Here is a 22,846-nt window from a genome sequence, read left to right on the forward strand (position 1 = left end):
TAGTATTAGAATTGCTGGTAAAGGTTTTTGATCCACATTGCCAAATCCCCTTTAAAAAAGGCTTTATATTCCCACTTTATACTTTATATACTTTATATTCCCACGCCAGTCCATCATAGTGTCGAATGCCTTGTAAACTCAACCACCCTGGGCATTTTCGGGAGGGGATTGTTATGAAACTTATTTTCTTGAACTGCCTTTTATGGGCTAACAGTGTATGGTAGAGGAATTCAGAGAGGAAGAAGAAGATTATGGGAAAATGTATGGGAAAATGTACCCATATACGATACAGCTATTCTTCTTCCTGTTATTCTTAGTAACTACATCATTCTGGTGCAAATGCTTAAGGGGACCCTATCCTCCCCTGGTGGTTCCTTGTTTCAAATTGAGCCCTCACCTTGGTTATTGTTTTCTCTCCCCTGTTCTAGTGAGTAAGCTCTCTGCCGTGCCCGGAATTAGCAGTGTCCATGAAGTTCACATCTGGGAACTGATAAGTGGGAAGATCATTGCCACTCTGCACATCAAGTATCAGCAGGACGGGGGAGATCGGGATGCCAGTATAAAAATTCGAGAAATCTTCCACAACACGGGAATCCACAATGTGACCATCCAGTTTGAGAAGGTGGACCTGAAGGGGCCCCTAGAGCAAAAGGACTTGCAGTTGCTCTGTAGCTCACCCTGCATCTCCAAGGGCTGCAGCAAGCAGCTGTGCTGTCCCCCCGGGGCGCTGCCTCTGGCCCACATCAATGGCTGTGCCGAGCACAATGGCTGTCCCCCACTGGACTTGTCCCGGAGTGATGGCCTTGGGAGACGACAAACAGCAGAAGTGGCTCTTGAAGTATCTTTGGAAGGTTGTCTGAGTGACCACGGACAAGCTCTTAGCAAATCTCAGGAGGACTCACGTTATATCAACAGCACACATTTTTAGTTTGGTGCCCACATCAGTAAGCTGCATAGGCGAGGCACTTTGGAACCACTAGCTGGGCTTGTGGGAAGAGATTTGTGGGTCATAGACTCTGATCACACTCACAGTGTGCACACGCTCTGTGTTCAATAGGGGGTTGGCTGTTTGGGATGTTAGTTGAACTTGTCTGTTAATTTTTATGTGACCGAGAACACTTCTACCTTATCCTGGGTGTTTCATGCTGCTCTTCAACAGTTTTGTTTGAACATTTATTTTCCGAAGCAAACGCACTAGTATACGTATCAGGGACATTGAAGGCTGGGACTCAATAATTGTGGACACAGGATTCAAAGTAGTTTTTGTTTGAAATTGCTTAGAACTGCTTGCTGACTCTCAGGTGAGCTCATAGCCAAGCACATCAAAAAAAACTTAAGAACCATAATAGCTATATTCTTTTCTATTCCACTGGGAGATCATAAAAGAGGAAAGTTAGGTAGTCCTATAACTGCAGAAATTTTTTTCTTTGACTAATTTTTGAATAAACGTAAAACAAATACCTAGTAAGGTAGAAAATATTCTCAGAACATTAGAGGATGTCAAGTTTATTGGGGGTGGGGAAAGGCAGGAAGAAAATGCATTTTGATGATTTCTTCATTTTGAGAGGTAGAGAGAAAAAGACTTTCTGCTGTGAACTGAACTACAGCTATAGGATGTTTCAAATGTTCAAATACATAAGATGCTTTTTTTTCACTTGGAAGTGTGGGAATATTTCTACTTCTTTAAGTATGACACAGTACTTATATACTGTCTTTTAGAGTCAGTCTAGTTAGGACTGTTTTCATTTATTGCTTATTAATGATTTACTAATTTGCCCAAATTTCCCTTCAGTCTTCTTTTATATGATCACATTGATCTATGTAGCATTTACCAGGAGAAAATGAGTATTTTGGGGATAGGAAAATATATGGCATTGAGTATGCATTCTTGCCCAAAAAATAAGCTAGATTGACTTTCCTTTAATTAGACATATTTTAAAGTATTTACTATAGTTGCCAACTAGTAATTTGATGGAAAAGTGTATGTCCAAGGGAGAGATGAGAATTAATTAAATTGCTGCCTTTAATGTGTTTCAAGGAGCTTACATTTTTCTTTTATGTCTCTTGACCCATATCATCAAGTTCAAATACATCTATTAGAATCTGATTTTCGTTCCATGTACTGGAGAAACATCTGGCATGAATTTAACAAACGTTTAGGCAGCAATATTTTCACCAGAACAGTCTCAAAATAAGTATAAGAAAACAGGAGGTGCCTCGCTAAAGAACTAGAATCTTTTTGATGGGTTGCAAAATTGACTGTAAAAGATCATCCCTCAGGCTCTAAGCATTGAGTCTGCACAGTTTAGAATCTTCACAGTTCTCATCAGAAATGCTGGATTGGGAACAGAAAAAGCACCCACATTTTTCAACACAAACACCATTTAAAAAACTGTCTTAGTTTTAAATTCTAAGGCTGAAATAAAGAAGCAGCTGTGATGAGTAGATAGGAAAATTTTTATTCCTTGAAAATTTATTATCTGAGTTTAAATTGGCCATGAATTAGGTAAATAGAAAAATGCCTAAATATGTTTTTATCCCTAGGAGTTTATTAAGCATATATACTTAATAGTATTATATAGTATGTACTATAGTGTATATATACTTAATAGCTACAATGGGGGTAGATATAAAGCAACATTTTTACTTTTAATATTAAAAGCATGGCATGTACTCACACAAAACAGAGGATTCTCTGTGAAACTCACCACAGTAATCTGTGGACCAAATTCTCTTGTATAAATGTTGGTTGAGATGCACTGATTAGAGCCAAAGAAGAAATGTCTCTCACTTCCAGATTTGAAGGTCTAATTTGATTTCATATCATTCTGCTTTTATTAAAAGGGAAAAATTATAATTTTATAATTTTTTTTGCAGCTGGGTAAAGGAATGCATATTAGTTTACATCCAAATAATGTTCTTTAATTAATCTCTAAAGTATTTTTCTGGAAAGGAAAAGGCTCTTAATTCCAACATAATTAAATCTAACCTCAGAAAATTATCTCGATGGACATTTATGAACATACCAAATTATGGAATGCAGTCAATGTGAAATAGTACCTTTTGAAGACAGTTGGGCTCGGTGTGTTTAATAATGTCCAAACAAGCTAATTAGGTGCAATATTTTTCTGTTGGGTTAGGTGCTTGCATTTGCCACTCAGGCTCTGTGATGCCTGCTGTATGGTGTTTTTACTTGGGTTTTACTCTCCCTTTAGTTGTCCTGCATTTTAATTCTCCCAAGGAAACAAAAATATTTTCTTTTTTCCTTTGAATGAGCCCTGCAAAGTGGCAGTGGTGCCTAAACAATACTGTTTTTTTTCCTGAGATTAGAAAAATACTGCTACTCAGTTTCGCGTTCCTGTGTGCTTAGGTTAGTTCCAGAAAATTCTCTCTTTTTTTTTTAGAAACTGAAAATAATTTTTTAAGAGTCTAGGGAATCCTCTGTGTGTCAGATCAGGACCAGCCATCAGGTGTTCTAACCTGGGGAAGAGGGATAGCCTCCTATTTCTATGGAAAGAGTCCTTTCCGCATTATTTCAGCACCAGCTATAGGAAAAACTAAGTTTGCTTTTATTTTCCAACTTTCAACTCTGTTTGTGAAAATAGAGGTTACTTTTTCTTTTCATGATATTTGTCTGTTATGAATGCCCGTGGGGCTACCAGGTTCCATTGTTGACAGAAAAAAATATTATCCCTTTAATTTTTTGATCAATAAAATAGGGAGACATTGAGGAAGAATTTAGAATACTCTCCATGTTTAGTTACGTTTTTTTCCTTCCTTCTTTTTTTTTTTTTTTTTTTTTTGCCACCAGCTGGCCAAACTCTAGTGGAGGTAAATCAGGAACTTCAAAGTTCAGTAGGAATGGGTGCTTTGAATGTCAAAGAAATCACTGGGGTAGATTTTGGATCATAATAAACTGCCTTTTGAGGTAGTAAGAGCTTTTGCTATGCTTCTTCAATCTCCTTGTCCTTGACATTTGAACTGGATAACTCCTTGTTGTGCGGGGCTGTCTTGGCCTTGTAGGATTTTTAGCAGCATCTCTTGGCTTCTACCCCCTAGATGCCAGTAGCATACCCCCAAGTTGTGACAACCAACAATGTCCCCAGACATTGTCACAGGTCCGCTGGGGAGCAGAATAGCCCCTAGTTCTGAGCCACTGACTTAACCTAAGGGTCTTTGAGGGATATTGTTGATGAAAGCCCTTCCAGGGCCCAGTAATCCTTTTGATCTAATCACTCTGCAGAATTTGCTCCTTAAAAAAAATATTTTTAAAGGCTAGATAAAACTATTTATAAAAATACAGTCGTCTTTACATAGAACAATGTAATTTGGAAAATAAAGCCCTTATAAATCTGACTATACAGATCAGTCAATATAACAGTGAATGAAATGCTCTCACTGTTCTGTGATGATCTCTTCAACTCATGAATATCCTCAGTTTGATGAACTCACTGCTAAATGAGAAGGGGTTACATCAGCACAATTGATTCTTGGCGTTAAGGTGTTTAATTTCCCACCAGTTTTAAACTTGATGATATTTTTTTGTTACTGGTTTCTGACAAACAGCGCATCTTAGTGCAATGACAAATTCGGATGTTAAAAACATTTTTTTATTGTTCATGACTCACTTAATCCTTTGCCAAATCATATCCATTTTTTTCCAAGAGGACAAAATACATTTCCTGCTTTTAAATGATCCCGCGTGTAATGTATCTTCACACTTTTGCAATTAAAGATCGCAGAAAAGACTGGTTTAAAAAAAACGAGGAAACGCAACCTAATTTGGGTTTCTAATTTAGGCTTAGTAAGCATGCCTATTGTATAGCCCTTGTCGTTCACTTGATAAATTGTCACCTATTTGTGCTTCTGAGTGTATTTGCATGTGATTAGCCACAGGAATAAAACAGGAATGAAGCCGTTGAATTGGGGAACTAGCTGCTCAAATGGAACTTGCATCAGACCCTAATCCTCACTGTAATCTCAATGTTCTTATGAATTTGCAGTTTAGCTAATGAAAATGTGCATTTTTTTCTGGAACTTTTCAGGTGTTTCATTCTGGACTTTTTTTGTTTACGTGGAACTTTCTTGCTTATTGCTAGGTGGATCAATGGTCTCCTCTTGGTACAAAGCCAGGCCAGAGACACTGAACCTGCTCTGCATTCTGATGGGAATAACCTGGAAAGGATGATGATTTTCAAGGGAGAATGACCCCTTTCTGGAGGTCTGAAATTATGTTACAGTATTGTGGAGTTTTGTTGCTTGAGGTCTTCCTTCTGTCCTCACAGGTGATTTTGCCAAAGTATAATTGTCACATTTGGGGGAATTATTAAACTCTAAGATACAAAGTTTCAATAACTCATCGCTAATTGCATGTGAAGTCCCCCAGTGATGTATGCACAGATGCATACCTTTAAAAGTGAAGATGTTCAATGGTGCTGTCAATAAAAAGTTTTTAAAATAAACACATGACTGAGAGATATGTTTGTGAAAATTAAACAGATAATGCAAACTAGCTGAATGCATTTTGTCTTTGTCACTTTTACTCTAGTCAATTTCCACTCAGTAACTCCGTGGATTAATTTTAATAATTCGGGACTAATTCTGTCTCCATTTCACACCCCTCTGCCACTCTCCACTCTTGGCAGAAATGTCACCAATTGACCCAGCTACCTTACTTACTGTAACCTGGACTGATCTGGTTTTCTAGTGGGGCCTGTTTGGCCCTGGCTACCCAATGCGTTTGTGTAGGAGGGGAGCTCCTGGGATTTAGGGAATGGTGAGAGGTTAGGCTTTTTTTGGGAGAGACCCTATAGATTTGAAAATCTCTCCAATGAATTGACTGGCATCTTTATGACTATTGAATAAGGGGAACAGTCTTCCACTTCTTTCAATTGCTTTTATCCTACCCATCAGTCAACTGATTAATCGGCTTATACTTACTGTAAACCATGTACAAGTGCTTCTTGCCTCTAAGGAGTTTATAGTCTATATGTGAAAAAGGCAGTCCACCTTTGTGGGAGTTTAAAGAGAGCTACCTGTAGCCTGGATGGCCGGAGAGTGGGGGGGATCTTGTGCTGGAGGGGTTCTGGTGCTCAAATGTGCACATTCTAAGCCCTGGGCAACATCTGCAAAAGGAGAGGGTTACCTAATATTTCATGATCATTAGCTTCCTTCAGCAGTTAAGAGTCTGGAGTATGGAGCAGGGGTGAAAGTACTCAGTACTCTAGGGCTTAGGCTCCAGAATCTCTGACTACTCCGTTTAAAAGAGAACCCAGCCTCTCTCTGTGTCTCTTACCTTCCTTAATGTTTCTTCATAGCACTGTCGCTTGGTAACATTGTATTACGCATTTGTTTATTTCCTGTCTCTCCAAATAGAATAAGGCTTTGTATAATCCACCACTGTGTTCTTCAGCCTCTATCCCAGTGCTTGGAACAGTGCCGCAGTACCTGGCACGTGAATGAATGAATGAATGAATGAACACATGAGTGAACGAATAGGTTCAACACTTGGTGTTCCTGGTTGGAGGCTTTGGACAAATCATTGAACTTCACTGTGCTTCAGTTTTCTTATCTATGATTGAGGTTAATGATGAAAGTCTGTGTTACCTTCCTTACAGGGTTATTGTAGGAATCCTAGGAGATCAAACAGGTGAGAGCAGAGTTAAATGTCAATGGATTTTATTATCGTATGCTTTCAATCTGGCGCTCGCATCCTTCCTGCTCTTATCCCGCCTCCTCTCATCTCTGTAATCCCATTTTGTCAGTTAAATACCACTTAAAGCTAAATGGCACGAAACAGTGGTACCATCAACACGGGTAAAAGTGAAGAGGAGTGAATGAAGAGTCAGGGAGAGTGCAGAAGATTTCCATTTGAAAGTAGCCTTGGAATAGTTCAGTGGGTGAAGAAACAGGGAGAGGACAACCCATCTGGAGAGCTGAGACTTCATTCCCTAGGCAGCGGGCGCTAAGCTTTTGTAGGAGGGATGTTGGAGGGTGCACGCTGGGGAAATACCAGGAACAAAAGTTTTTGGTGAAACGATTTTATGCAGACATCTTCCCCACCACGATCTATGCTGCTCTGTGTTCAGTGTTCAGCAGACCTACCATCCCGTCTCCCGCCTCACGCAGGATCTTGAGCCCCAGGAGCTGTTGCTAAGGGCTCCCTGGGGATGTCCTACGGGTGTCTACAGACATTCCACATTCACTGGGAGTTTATCCCAATTCTTTTTTTCTCTAATGACGCATGGTTGATTTACAATGTTGTGTTAATTTCTGCTGTACAGCAAGGTGATTCAGTTATTCATGTATATATACATTTTTTAAAAAAATATTCTTTTCCATTATGGTTTATCATAGGATACTGAACGCAGTTCCTTGTGCTGTACAGTAGGACCTTGTTGTTTTTGCATTGTATATATAATCGCTTACATCTGCTAATCCCAACTTCCCACTCCATCCCTCCCCCAAACCCCTCCCTCTTGGCAACCACAAGTCTGTTCTCTGTGTCTTTGAGTCTGTTTCTGTTTCCTAGATAGGTTCATTTGTGTCATATTTTAGATTCCACCATATAAGTGATATCATATGGGATTTGTCTTTCTCTTTCTGACTTACTTCCCTTAGAATGATAATCGCTAGTTGCATCCATGTTGCTGCAAATGGCATTATTTCGTGCTTTTTTATGGCTGAGTGGTATCCATTGTATATATGTACCACGTCTTCTTTATCCATGAGTTTATCCCAATTCTAAACTCAACGTTCCGTGATGCTCTTCTGTTGGTTTTAGTGGGAGCATTCTGCCCACCGTCCCTCCTCCATGCTCCTCTTCCCAAACCAGCTGGAACCTTGCTGCCACGTTTAATACCACCTTCCCTCTCATTCCGTGTCTAACTAATCTTTACGCTCAATTAACGTTCCCTTCAAAGGACTCTCCACGTCAGCCCCTCCTTTTCTATTCCTGTCCCATTTCTTGGGCGCAGCTTTAACACCTCACACCTGTGCTGGTGCAGAAAGCTCCTGACCAGCCTCCTGGCGCCTTGAACTTCCTGTCGACCCTCTTGTTTCCCTCTGCTCCAGGAAGAGGACAAACTCCTCAGCCTGTCGCCGAAGCCCCCTTTGCCCTGCTGGGCCCCGGCAAGCTTTATCTTCTTCAGCAGACAAGAAGAGCTCCAAGATAACCTAAGGAGGTTAGAACGTGAGAGGGTGTAAGGGTGGTTCCTTGTGGACTGGTAAATGGAGTTTCGTATGAGTTGGGGAGTGAATATCACACAGTAGCCTGTCCTGTTTATCCTAAAAAGACATTTTCACTTTTTTGAGTTTTGAATGAGATTTGCCAAGTGATTTCCTTTCTGCTTTCTCTCTCTCTCTCTTTTTTTTCTGATTCCTTCCTTTTCTACGTTAGCATGTCACTTTGCCCCAAAGGGTGATTTTCTGTGGATGACAAACTGCCACTCTTCCAGCCCTAGTGTCCTGATTCAGGAGCACACTCTGAAATGAATATATTCCACGCAGGGAAATAGAGCCACGATCTCGCTCATATTTTGTAAGGCAGAAGGATGGTGGACTTTCCTTTGTCTCATACTTGAACCGTATGTTCACAGAGGTGGCTGTACCATTCTAATAAGCTCCCATATAGAGTCACAATATTTGGTACATCACACTGGTTCTTTTTTTTTTTTTTAATGTTTTTTGTAATAGCAACTCTTTTAAATTTATTTATTTATTTATTTATGGCTGTGTTGGGTCTTCCTTTCTGTGAGAGGGCTTTCTCTAGTTGCGGCGAGTGGGGGCCACTCTTCATCGCGGTGCGCGGGCCTCTCACTATCGCGGCCTCTCCCGCTGCGGAGCACAGGCTCCAGACGCGCAGGCTCAGTAGTTGTGGCTCACGGGTCTAGTTGCTCCGCAGCATGTGGGATCTTCCCAGACCAGGGCTCGAACCCGTGTTCCCTGCATTAGCAGGCAGACTCTCAACCTTTCATGGAATTTTTAACCACAGGGCTGGGTGGGTTTTTTGCCTGCATTTTCTCAGGGGAGGGAGGGGAAGGAGGAGGTATGAATTCTCCGAGTGGCTGGTGTTGATATGGGCTCGCAGCGGCGATGATAATAACCAGGTCTTCTATCTGCCTCCGAAACCTGGGGCCTGCGCTGGGCTGTGAGTGTGTGGCTCTAATCTGGTGTTCAAAAGTATTTAGAAAAAACGAATATGACACTTTTAGAAGGAGTGATGCCTGAAGCTTTGCTTTATAGCTTTTGCTTTCTATTGTCAAAACTTGCACATCAGAGAGCTTCCTAAGTGGGGAGACGTGATCTGGCCCATGGCCTGACCAAATCTAGGTTATAGAAAAGGGCTTTCCAGGAGGGTGAGAGGAATTGGGAGATTGGGATTGACACGTATACACTATTGATACTATGTATAAAATAGACAGCTAATGAGAACATACTGTATAGCACAGAGAACTTTACTTAATGCACTGTGGTGACCTAAATGGGAAGGAAATCTAAAAAAGAGGGGATATATGTATATAGATAGCTGATTCATTTTGCTGTGCAGTAGAAACTAACACACCATTGTAAAGCAACTATACTCCAATAAAAATTAATTTAAAAAAAAAGAAAAGGGGTTTCCAGAGAGATTTTATTATAAGAATTAACATATACTATGAAATATAGCTTGGAGTTTGAGCATTCTGGCTCTGGGGTCTGCCTGCTGTCAATTCCCATCTCCACCAGCTGCTTGACCTCAGGAAGTCCACTATCTGTGAACAAAAAAAGTTTCCTGAGCCTCATTTTTACCATCTGTAAAAGTGGAGAAAGTCATAATTCCTGCCTCATGAGATTTTTGGGAGGATTAAAGGCGATGGTCCCTGTGGAGTACCCAGCACAGAGCCCGGATCTATAAATGCTCTTAGGAATGCTAAGCCTTCTTTAAACTACCAACTTTAATAAGTAAGATTTCAAGAGTTAGTCTTGTTTTTGACTCACTACTCACAGTGGAAATGCCAAAATGTATAGCATAGACCAGCCTTGAGTGTCAGCACCCAATTAGATTTTAAACATCTTGAGGGCAGAGGCCGTATTCTACTATTTCACCAAAGAACAATATAGACTTGATCACATGACCGAAAAATCCCAAGGCACCTTATTCCTAGGAAAGTGAAATTGACCCAATGCTGAAGGGCTTCAGTGGATTACCAGGGCCCAGTTCTGCAGGACCTCACCTCCCAACCAAGTTGGTGTCTCCAACAAGAGCTTTACGGAGGGTTTCTGGGTCCAGGTTCCAGTCAGAGGCAGTGAGGGCTTCAGCTCCACAGCTGTCACTGCCTTTCAGCCACAGACCACCAGGACACACCTGTGGATAAATAATAAAACAAATGGGTTTTAATGCTCAATGCAGGGAGGGGACTGTCCACCATGGGGAACCATGAAGTATCTTAGCAAGAGTGTGTTCACAAGGATTTGTTACAGCCTCCGGGCTGTGTTAGCTGATCTGGGGGAGGATTCAAGGAAGGGGGGCTTTACCCTGGATTAGGTGCTGCCGGCAAGTGGGATAATTCTATGACTGGATGTCTTAATAAGTTCTGACTACAAGGTGAGGGGAATGAAGCGAGGCTTCAGTTTTAATTTGTAAAGAACAGCAGTCATTCATATTATCCTGGGTAGGGGGATGTCCAGCATTTCTCTGGCTGGCAGAGTACTCTTGTTTTTATCTGAGCTTAAGATCAGAGGGCAGAGTGGCTTCTTGTCTGGTGCTGATGTCCTGAGAGATTGTGTTCAACAGAACACTCTGACTTAGCCGTGAGTGCCAGGCCAGTCCTAGCAACACCAAGGCCAAGCTGTGTCAGTTCCAGATGTCAGGGGACCTGCTTGGCTCTTTTGAATATTTTCAGTACTTAATATATTTGTTGATGCATTTTAATGAAGCAGGCTCTGAGCATGTAAATCCTGTTTAGAAGATCACTTAGAAGCTGTGTGACCCTGGGCAAATTACTTCACCTCTTGGAGCGTCAGTATCTGCCAAACTTTCCGACGTGAGGTATGATACCTACTCCCAGGAGTGCTGTGAAAATAAAATGAGATCGTGCATATTCCTGACAAAGACTCAGTGACTTTAAAATGTTAGCTGTTTTTATTGAGCCCTTCTACGTATATATCTGCCTCCATGACTGTCTCATGTTTAGGACATGAATCAAATGCACTTTCTCCTTTTGCCTCATTTTATTTCCTTGAATCATGGGACTATTAAAAAAATCCTTTAAGAAAAGGGAACCCTCCTACACTGGTGGTGGGAATGTAAATTGGTGCAGCCACTATGGAGAACAATATGGAGGTTCCTTAAAAAACTAAAAATAGAACTACCATATGACCCAGCAATCCCACTACTGGGCATATATCTGGAGGAAAACATGGGTTTCAAAGGATACATGTACCCCAATGTTCATTGCAGTGCTGTTTACAATAGCCAAGACATGGAAGCCACCTAAGTGTCCATCAACAGAGGAAAGAATAAAGAAGATGTGGTGCATATATGCAATGGAATATTACTTAGCCATTAAAAAGAATGAAATAATGCCATTTGCAGCAACACGGATGGACCTAGACATTGTCATACTAAGTGAAGTAAACCAGAAAAAGACAAATATCACATGATATCGCTTCTATGAGGAATCTAAAAAAATGATACAAATGAACTTGTCTACAAAACAGAAACAGACTCACAGAGTTAGAGAATGAATTTATGGTTACCAGGGGGGAAGGGTGGCGGGGAGGGATAGATTGGGAATTTGGGATTGACATGTACACACTGCTATATTTAAAATAGATAACCAACAAGGACCTAATGTAAAACAAAATCCTTTAAATATCATGATTAGAAGACTTGCTAGATGCCTAAGGTGATTTCTTCTTTTGTGGTCACTCCTAGGAAATACTCTTCATGTCACTGCCGCCATCACTACTGTGTAACTGTAATAACCAATAACCACTGCTGTAACCAATAAGATGGTGTCAAATAATCAGGGCTAGAGAGAGTCTGGCTAACTTGTGTGTCCTAGCACGGGATGTCACACAGCTTGTCAGTGGCCAGACTGTTACCCAAATACTCAGGTAACTATCTGTCAAACATCAATACATGAATGAATGAAGGGAGGTAAATGGTGAAGTGTGGTTCACCTCTCACCCCACAGTCTGTCAAGTAGGTATTTTCTTTCTCTTTTGACACCAACATTCAAATGAGCCTCTGATATACAGTTTATAAGTCACTTCAGTGCTCATCACTTCACTGCAGAGAATGCCCTGGGTGAGATATCTGTGGTTTCCAACAATGTTGGCCTCCTATCTCCTCCTTACAGTGTCCTGAACTTGGACTTCCACACCCACATATGTTTCAGGCCATCACATTTGAAACAGATGTTTTGAGCCCCATTGCTCTATGCTAAGATAGTGTCCTTTGTTATTTGGGAGTTCTTTTTTTTTAAATTTTTATTGGAATATAGTTGATTTACAATGTTGTGTTAGTTTCTGCTGTACAGCAAAGTGAATCAGTTATACATATACATACATCCACTCTTTTTTAGATTCTTTTTCCATATAGGCCATTACAGAGTATTGAGTAGAGTTCCCTGTGCTCTACAGCAGGTCCTTATTAGTTATCTATTTTATATAGTGTAGTGTGTATATGTCTATCCCAATCTCCCAATTTATCCCCCCCACTCTCCCCCTGGTAACCACAAGATTGTTCTCCACATCTGTGACTCATTTCTGTTTTGTAAATAAGTTCATTTGTACCATTTTTTTGGATTCCACATATAAGCAATATCATATGATATTTGTCTTTCTCTGCGTGACTTCCTTCACTCTGCGTGACTTCCTTCACTAATTTCTAGGTCCATCCGTGTTACTGCAAATGGCATTATTTCATTCTTTTTTATGGCTGAGTGATATTCCATTGTATATATGTACCACATCTTCTTTATTCTTTCCTCTGTTGATGGACATTTAGTTTGCTTCCATGTTATTTGGGGGTTCTTGATGTCTTTTTGCCTTTCTTAGAACTATTTTTTAAATTACTAAACTGTCATAAAACAAAATTGTGCAGACATGTATAAAGTGTTTGAGATAATTCCAAACCTCAGAGGAAAGCATGCTTAATAAAATAACCATTTCCAACTATATATTTTTTTCTTCAACTTGCTTTTTATTCATATTAAAAAACGGAAGTATATTGATTTACAACAGTGTGTTAGTTTCAGGTGTACGGCAAACTGATTCAGTTATACACACACACATGTATCATGTATCATGTCATCTGAAACAGTGACAGTTTTACTTCTTCTTTTCCGATTTGGATTCCTTTTATTTCTTTTTCTGCTCTGATTGTCGTGGCTAGGACTTCCAAAACTATGATGGCGAGAGTGGACATCCTTGTCTTGTCCCTGATCTTAGACGTAATGCTTTCAGTTTTTCACCATTGAGAATGATGTTTGCTGTGGTTTTGTTGTATAAGGCCTTTATTATGTTGAGGTAGGTTCTCTCTATGCCCATTTTCTGGAGAGTTTTTGTCATAAATGGGTGTTGAATTTTGTCAAAAGCTTTTTCTGCCTCTATTGAGATGATCATGTGGTTTTTATACCTTAATTTTTTAATACGGTGTATCACATTGATTGATTTGCATATATTGAAGAATCCTTCCATCCCTGGGATAAATCCCACTTGACCATGGTGTATGATCCTTTTAATATGCTGTTGGATTCTGCTTGCTAGTATTTTGTTGAGGATTTTTGCATATATGTTCATCAGTGATATTGGTGTATAATTTTCTTTTTTTGTGATATGTTTTTCTGGTGTTGTACTCAGGGTGATGGTGGCTTTGTAGAATGAATTTGGGAGTGTTCCTCCCTCTGCAATTTTTTGGAAGAGTTTGAGAAGGATGGGTGTTAGCTCTTCTCTAAATGTTTGATAGAATTCACATGTGTAGCCATCTGGTCCTGGACTTTTGTTTGTTGGAAGATTTTAAATTACAGTTTCAATTTCATTACTTGTGACAGGTCTGTTTATATTTTCTACTTCTTCCTGGTTCAGTCTTGGAAAATTGTACCTTTCCAAGAATCTGTCCATTTCTTTGTGGTTGTCCATTTTATTGGCATATACTTGTTTGTAGTAGTCTCTTATAATCCTTTGTATTTCTGCAGTGTCAGTTGTTATTTCTCCTTTTCATTTCTAATTTTATTGATTTGCGTCCTCTCCCTTTTTTTCTTGATGGGTCTGGCTAAAGGTTTATCAATTTTGTTTATCTTTTCAAAGAACCAGCTTTTAGTTTTATTGATCTTTGTTTTTGTTTTCTTCATTTATATTTCATTTATTTCTGATCTGATCTTTATGATTTCTTTCCTTCTGCTAACTTTGGGGTTTTTTTGGTTCTGTTCTTCTTTCTCTAGCTGCTTTAGGTGTAAGGTTAGATTGTTTATTTGAGATTTTTCTTGTTTCTTGAGGTGAGATTGCATTGCTATAAACTTCCCTCTTAGAACTGCTTTTGCTGCATCCCATAGGTTTTGGGTCATCGTGTTTTCATTCTCATTTGTTTCTAGGTATTTTTTGTTTTCCTCTTTGATTTCTTCAGTGATTTCTTGGTTAGTTAGTAGCACACTGTTTAGCCTCCATGTATTTGTGTTTTTTACAGTATTTTTTCCCCTTGTAATTGATTTCCCACCTCATAGCGTTGTGGTCAGAAATGATGCTTGATATAATTTCAGTTTTGTTAAATTTTCCGTGGCTTGATTTGTGACCCAAGATGTGATCCATCCTGGAGAACGTTCCATGTGTACTTGAGAAGAAAGTGTATTCTGCCACTTTTGGGTGGAATGTTCTATAAACATCAATTAAATCTATCTGGTCTATTGTGTCATTTAAAGCTTGTGTTTCCTTATTTATTTTCATTTTGGATTATCTGTCCATTGGTGTAAGTGGGGTGTTAAAGTCCCCTACTATGATTGTGTTACTGTAGATTTCCCCTTTCATGGTTGTTAGCATTTGCCTTATGTATTGAGGTGCTCCTATGTTGGGTGCATAAACATTTATAATTGTTATATCTTTTTCTTGGATTGAGCCCTTGATCATTATGTAGTGCCCTTCCCTATCTCTTGTAACAGTCTGTATTTTAAAGTCTATTTTATCTGGTATGAGTATTGCTACTCCAGCTTTCTTTGGATTTCCATTTGCATGGAGTATCTTTTTCCATCCCTTCACTTTCAGTCTGTATGTGTCCCTAGGTCTGAAGTGGGTCTCTTGTAAACAGCATATATATGGGTCTTCTTTTTGTATCCATTCAGTCTGTGTCTTTTGGTTGGGGCATTTAATCCATTTACATTCAAGGTTATTATCGATATGTATGTTCCCATTACCATTTTCTTAGTTGTTTTGGGTTCGTTTTTGTGGGTCTTTTTCTTCTCTTCTGTTTCCCACCTAGAGAAATTTCTTTAGCATTTGTTGTAAAGCCAGTTTGGTGGTGCTGAATTCTCTTAGCTTTTGGTTGTCTGTAAAGGTTTTAATTTCTCTGTTGAATATGAATGAAATCCTTGCTGGGTAGAGTAATCTTGGTTGCAGGTTTTTCTGTTTCATCACTTTAAGTATATCCTGCCACTCCCTTCTGGCCTTTTCTGCTGAAAAATCAGCTGATAACCTTATGGGGATTTCTTTGTGTGCAATTTTTTGTTTTTCCCTGCTACTTTTAATATTTTTCCTTTTTATTTAATTTTTGATAGCTTGATTAATATGTGTCTTGGTGTGTTTCTCCTTGGATTTATCCTGTATGGAACTCTCTGTGCTTCCTGGACTTGATTGACTATTTCCTTTCCCATGTTAGGGAAGTTTTCCACTATAATCTCTTTAAATATTTTCTCAGACCATTTCTTTTTCTATTCTTCTTCTGGGACCCCTATAAGTAGAATGTTGGTGCATTTAGTGTTGTCCCATAGGTTTCTGAGATGTTTTCAATTCTTTTCATTCTTTCTTCTTTATTCTGCTCCTTGGCAGTTATTTCCACCATTTTGTTTTCCAGCTCACTTATTCGTTCTTCTGCCTCAGTTAATCTGTTATTGATTCCTTCTATTGTATTTTTCATTTCAATTATTGTGTTGTTTATTTCTGTTTGTTTGTTCTTTATTCTTCTAGATCCTTGTTAAACATTTCTTGTCTTTTCTCAATCCATGCTTCCATTCTATTTCTGAGATCTGGATCATCTATACTATCATTACTCTGAATTCTTTTTCAGGTAGCTTACCTATTTCCTCTTCCATTTATTTGGTCTTGTAGGTTTTTACCTTGCTCCTTCATCTGTGACAAATTTTTTTGCCATCTTATTATTATTATTATTATTATTATTATTATTATTATTATTATTTTGATGAGTGGCATTGTGTTCCTATCTTACTGGTTGTTTGGCCTGAGGCTTCCCACACTGGAGTCTGTAGGCTATTGGGTAGAGCTGGGTCTTGGTGCTGAGGTGAAGACCTCTGGGAGACCTCACTCCAATGAATATTCCCTGGGGTCTGAGGGTCTCTGTTAGTCCAGTGGTTCTGACTCAGAGCTCCCACTGAAGGAGCTTCAGCCAGACCCCCAGCTCATGAAACAAGATCCCGCAAGCTGTGTGGGGTGGCAAAAAAAAAAACAAGAAAAAAGGAGAACAATAACAAAGTAAAAAATAAAATTAGGGGCTTCCTTGGTGGTGCAGTGGTTGAGAGTCTGCCTGCCAATGCAGGGGACACGGGCTCGAGCCCTGGTCTGGGAAGATCCCACGTGCCACGGAGCAGCTGGGCCCATGAGCCACAATTACTGAGCCTGCGCGTCTGGAGCCTGTGCTCCGCAAGAAGAGAGGCCGCGACAGTGAGAGGCCCGTGCACCCTGATGAAGAGTGGCCCCCGCTTGCCACAACTAGAGAAAGCCCTCACACAGAAACGAAGACCCAACACAGCCATAAATAAATAAATAAAAACAAATACTTTAAAAAAAAAAGTAAAAGTCTATTAATTAAAAATAATAAAAATAAAATAAAATTAGACTAGGAAACTAACAGGTATGTTAGAAAGAATATAAAAATAAAAATACAGATGAAACAACAACCGGAAGGTAAAACAGAACCACAGTAGTAAAAAAGAGGCGGAGAAAAAAAAAAAAAAAGGTGGAAAAGGCCTTGGTTATGGAGGGAGGGCCTTAAGCAGGGGTGGGGTTTGGGCGGTGGGGGGGCCTATGCTCAGGACTCACAGGGCTGGAAAAGGCCCTGGGGGTGTGGGAGGTGGGGCTTAGGCTCAACAGAACAGAAGGGGCCAAGAGTGCCTGTGCCTCTGGTCTCAGAGGGCAGGGGATCCCACCTGGGAGCTCAGCAGGCTTCCTGAGCTCAAGTGGGCAGGGCAAATGCCCTCCTCTCCTTCTCCTCCAGGTCTTGGAGGGCCCCTCCCACCTGCCTCTCCTGTTCTCCCCCCTGGCCTCCCTCCTACGCCCCCAGGACCAACGTGGCCTGGAGGGGGCCTCTGAGGGCAGAGGACCCGGCCAGAGAGCGGGGCAGACTTCCCAGGCCGATTGGGCAGGGGAAACGCTGGGTGTTCTCCCCCCTGATCTGAGCCCCTGTGGGTCCCTCCAGGGGTGAGAAACCCTCCCCCTTCTCAGCCACCCCTCAGGGGTGCCGTTCCTGTCTGGCCTCCACTTTTCCTCCCGCCCCAGTCCCCCCACGTCCTACTGATTCACTTGGGGGTTCCTCCTGTCTCCTTGGGCATCGAGGTTCCCCCACTAGTGTCCGGCAGGCACCCTAGTTGTGGGGAGACGCGAACTCTGCGTCTTCCCACACTGCCATCTTGACTCCGCCCCCTTAATTCTATCTTTTATCCTTTATATAGCCTGTTTTCAATTGAGAACAGGTTCAATTATAGATTGAGCTTATTGTAAATAAGGCTTATTGTAAATTTCATGTTGGAGATTCAAAAAGTTAAAATGAAGAACACTAAATGATTGTCTCTTTAAGAGCCATGTCTTATATTTTTCTTCCCCACTTAAGTGAATTCTCTTTTATCCTCTAATTAAAGAATGGGTTTCTATTTTGCTGTCACATTTTGGATGTTGGATATGAACTTGGATTTGAACTGGGCTATGCTTCAGTATCTTGGATAAGTCTTTTCCCCCTGGACCTTCTTTTCTCCCTCTGTGACATGAGGTCGTTGGGTGAATGATCTCCAGGGTCCCTTCAGTGCATCTATCCTAGGGTCTCATGGTTCATGTTTGAGTTTCTTGTTTTATTCTTGAGCATCTTGAGTAATTCTTGCTACTTTGCTTTGGTGTCCTCTGCTTGTACATCTGTGGCACATGACAAGTGTTTCAGTTCTGTTCTTGGCTAATTTTATTTCCCTTCAGCTCCACCCTGTTTTCTTTGCCTAAAGGCTTTTTATCTTACATCCTTTTCCCTTATGTTCTTGCAATGAATTCTTCTGGGCTCCTGTCCCCCTTGTAGCTCCCTCACACAGGACCTCTTTGTAACTCAAGCATCAGAAGATTGGCCTAAGGTCTGTTCTGAAGGCCACTTGTGTGCTTTCAGGATGTCCTCCCCGCAGGAGACAGTTGGATCCATGGAAATAGAAGTCTTGCAAAAATTGTGTTTTCTTTCCTTTGCTAGAGGGTTTTGGCATCTGGTCTATTACATTCCACTTCTATCTTTTTATTTTATTTTTTATCTTATTTCCCCTATATCTAGGAAGCTTAAAACTTTCTCTAAGATTACCTTTAAGCTTTAAAAGCTCAACTTCCTATATTCTCTTTATGGATAACAGACAGCCTGATGTGGAACTGTATTCCCAAAGCAGGATATGGGAAATGATTTTAGGTGATACATGAACAAACACCTTTTTAAAAAATATTGTGTATTGATTTGAATGTTTGTTGAAATATAACTATCACATAAAACTTATAGGCTCACAGCTGTGTTATAAAAGCTCACCTTTTTAATACATTTCCTTAACTAGCAAAAGCCTGATTTAAAGAAAATTCTGAAATAATGCAAGTTAACTTTGACCACTTAGTATAGTGTTTTAACATATGTTAATTCATTTAATCCTCAAAACAATTCTGTGAAGTAGGTGCTATTATTCACCCCCATTTTATTTATTTATTTATTATTATTTTTATAAGGGGAAATTTTTACTTGATATTTGTGTTTTGTTTTGGTTACACTATTTTAAAAGATATTGCTTATTGTTTTTCCAAGGATTCACAAGAGAATTTTTTCATTAAATTAACAGCTACAAAATTTTTTTCCCTCAACATAAGGATACATGTATGCACCAATTTTGTATTAAACATTGATTAAATACATATTTTAATTAGAAAAAGGAAATTCAACTATTCAATACTTTTTCTTTATTCCTAGATAACAGGAATTCACCCCCACTTTAAACACGAGGAAAGAGGCGTATGTCAAGTCAGCTGCCCAAAGTCACAAAGCTAGTAGGAGGCAACACCAGGATTGGAACTTAGGTAGGTTGATTTCAGGACTGTGTTCTAACCACTAAACAATACTGCCTCTAAGAAAGTAATAGAGTACATGGCTTAAGATTTTAGCAAAAGTCATGAAGGTGGTTTTGAATGACTGAAGCTTGGAAAGCTTCCACGTAATGGAAAACACATGGGCTTTGGCGTTGGACATACCTCAAATGGTGGATTGGTTATTGATCAATTGTGTGTTTCTAGACACATCACTTAACCTCTATTAAAATGCTGGAGAAAATATAAGGGGCTCATTGTGTCATAAGTTTTAACACATATTAATTCCCTTTCCTCCTTGTGAATCTCATTTTTTTTATCCATAAGACACCAAGATCAGTGAATATTGAGAGAATTAGATCAAGCAGCAGTTATCAATGCACGGTAAGTGTTTGTAAAGACACATTGATGTCTTCCACTTTGTTGATCTCTCATAGTGGTCACCTTGACATTTATGATCCCCAAGTGCTTTAAGAAAAGGACGCTCTTACCTTCTCCCCACCAGCAACCAACACAGGGTCAGCCTGGTGAATTTCACTGATGCCAGGCTCTCCACTGGAAAGGGCAGAGAGTGTAGGGTAACCATAGCCAGGAAGAGAGTACATTCTTGATTGGAGCTGGGCTGATGGGAGAGGGATTGTATCTCCATCAGAAGAGAAGGGAGTGGGAGATGGAGGTGACCTCTCTGGGGTCCATTCCAGCTCTATGAGGCCATGTGTGTGTAGCTTCAGAATTGGTTTGTTCACTACATGTATCATTATAAAATGAAGTTCTTGACCTGCAAGATGTAACTGTGGGCAGGGACAGCTGAGGTTCAAAATGGGAAATGCCTATAGCAGCATTCTTGTGGTAAAATATTTCCAGATTTTACAACTTTGAACCCATTATCCTGTAAGGAATAATACAAATGGCTCCAGACTATTTACCCAAGTGATTACAACGGCATTTGGTAAAGATAGGGCCATTTTATTCTTCACAAATGATTAAACCTCTATGACTAATACAAGGGCAGTTGCATTTTAAAGGAAAAGATCAATTTGCTAAGCATTTTGAAAAATAGCCGTACGCCCTGGATACATAACTGAAAATGAAATTTCAGGCATTTTGGTTGAAAGGGCTTTTTGTAAGCCCTCCACCTCCCCTCATGAATGTATGTGCCTTTTAAAAAAAAATAATACTTCATTCTCCTTGACTTCTTCTGTAATGCAGGGAAAAGCAGAATTTGGGTCCAAAGCTCTACTTCAGGTCTCCGCATTTATATTTAAGACGACTGCATGACCTTGGGTAATTCATGAAACCATTCTGCACCTGAGTTCCTTATCAATAAAGTAGGGGTAATGATACCTGCCCTGCCTGCCTTTTAGATTTAAGGCGGGGGTTATCACATAAGATAATACATGTGAAAGTGTTTTGAAAACAGTGAAGTGCTATAAAATGCAAGTTCTTATTATTTTCCACGTCTTCTACTCAGACGCCAGGTCATTTTCCCCTCCCAAGTTTCAAGTGCCTTTCCTATCTCCTCCTTAAAGCTTAACTCCAAAATGGTTCAGGAGTTGGAGAATGCGAGATTCTGCTGTCCAATTTAAGCCTTGGTGACTACCGAAGAATTGTACTTTTGTTTGGAATTTTTTTTTTTTTTTTTTGTAAACACAAAATGAAATCTCATTAACTTGGGGGAAAGTGATTGAAAATTATAGGAAGAAAAGGAGCAATTCAAAATACTAACACGATTTTATTATGTTTTTCCATACTAGTAAGAGTTTTACATGCCTACCATGTGTGCTCACCAATATTAGAGGAGATGCAAAAGAAACTTTTGATGGAGCTTTAGTTCAGTGTGTGTGTGTGTGTGGCTTAGCCTTAGATCTTCCATGAACACAATGCGGATTTGGTTTCCTGCTTCCTTCAGTTGTTGAAAATACTTTATCACATCTTTGGCTTGTCCAAACTGGCAAATGATCTGAATCTACTGAGTCTGCAGGTTCTACAGTGGGATGTCTTGTCAAATGCGTGATACAAATGTTATTATTTTAGAGGCAGAGGGGATAGCTTGGGGCTATGAAAACTTTGTGGAGGGGTGACTTCAGCCAATTGTTGAATATAGGGCAACAGGGACACAAAACTACAGTAAGTAGGGTAATTTCATTTTCTAAAGTTGGTTATTATTATTATTTTTTAACTACGTGTCAAGTGGACCCTCCAATGCTAATGCAAATGTGGCCATTAGCTCAGCTCAAGTCAAATGATTACACATTTTAAATTGGTATTGATTCATCAATGACAGTTTTTTCCTTCCTCTTAAGACATTAGCATAATAAATTAGTCCCATTTAGAGAATTATACATGCAAGAGGCTGAATCATCATAGAATTATCTTAAGACAACTTTGTGGGACTACCATAAGTGATAATAGTAAATCTGAGTAGAACTTTATAGTTTGCAAAGTACTCTTGGATAAAGTATAAAATATTGGCATATGGCATCATGCGTGCAACAAGGCAAAGCATGATCTACATTACAGTGTCCGAAGTTATTATTTACCTTTTGTGTATGGGAAAAAAGTTACAGAGAAATTCAGTGGGCTGCCTCCAGTTTACTGATGAGCTAAACTCTTTCCTCGGCTTCCATGATGCTGCTCCAATCTTTCTGGTGACTTGTCCTCTGTCTCCTTCACTGGCATCTCTTTTTCTACTGCTTCCCTATCCTCTGCCTTCTTTCCTTCTTTTAGTCCATGTTTTCACTTGATTGTGTCATGGTTTCCACCCCATGAATGGCTCCAAATCTTATCTCCACACTTCATTGTTTTGCTAAGCACTAGAGGCTCTGTACTTAATTGTCTGTTGAACATTCCCAGCTAGAGGTCTTATCAGCCTCAAACTCAACGTGTTAAAAACAAACTTCAATGAACATTTTGGTACATGACTCTTTTTGAATTATGGTTTTCTCAGGGTATATGCCCAGTAGTGGTATTGCTGGGTCGTATGGTAGTTCTGTTTTTAGTTTTTTAATGAACCTCCATACTGTTCTCCATAGTGGCTGTATCAATTTACATTCCCACCAACAGTGCAAGAGTGTTCCCTTTTCTCCACACCCTCTCCAGCATTTATTGTTTCTAGATTTTTTGATGATGGCCATTCTGACCAGCTCTATTTACAATAGCCAGGACATGGAAGCAACCTAAGTGTCCATCGACAGATGAATGGATAAAGAAGATGTGGCACATATATACAATGGAATATTACCCAGACATAAAAAGAAACGAAATGGAGATATTTGTAGTGAGGTGGATGGAGTTAGAGTCTGTCATACAGAGTGAAGTAAGTCAGAAAGAGAAA

At 39.8% G+C, this 22,846-nt stretch overlaps 1 protein-coding gene and 1 long non-coding RNA gene across 5 annotated transcripts in view; one reads left to right on the forward strand and one right to left on the reverse strand.

Moving 5' to 3' along the window:
• Nucleotides 1-5,456, forward strand: part of SLC30A10 (solute carrier family 30 member 10) — a 46,066-nt gene extending 40,610 nt beyond the window's left edge. For all 3 annotated transcript variants that reach the window (XM_057535488.1, XM_057535426.1, XM_057535545.1), the window contains exon 4: nucleotides 429-5,456. In XM_057535488.1, coding sequence (XP_057391471.1) covers nucleotides 429-928 — 500 coding nt within the window. In that variant the 3' untranslated portion in view covers nucleotides 929-5,456. The remainder of the gene's footprint in view (nucleotides 1-428) is intronic.
• Nucleotides 1-22,846, reverse strand: part of LOC102999223 (uncharacterized) — a 48,966-nt gene that overhangs the window by 8,663 nt on the left and 17,457 nt on the right. Inside the window, exons 4-5 of one of the 2 annotated variants that reach the window (XR_003622408.2) lie at nucleotides 10,215-10,345; nucleotides 9,669-9,752 (exon numbers count right to left, since the gene is read on the reverse strand). This is a non-coding gene — a long non-coding RNA (uncharacterized LOC102999223). Of the gene's footprint in view, nucleotides 1-9,668; nucleotides 9,753-10,214; nucleotides 10,346-22,846 lie in introns of those variants that run through there. The other variant, XR_450147.2, reaches the window with a different exon arrangement.

Source organism: Balaenoptera acutorostrata, chromosome 1, assembly GCF_949987535.1.
Source record: "Balaenoptera acutorostrata chromosome 1, mBalAcu1.1, whole genome shotgun sequence".
In the NCBI taxonomy this organism is placed as follows: domain Eukaryota; kingdom Metazoa; phylum Chordata; class Mammalia; order Artiodactyla; family Balaenopteridae; genus Balaenoptera; species Balaenoptera acutorostrata.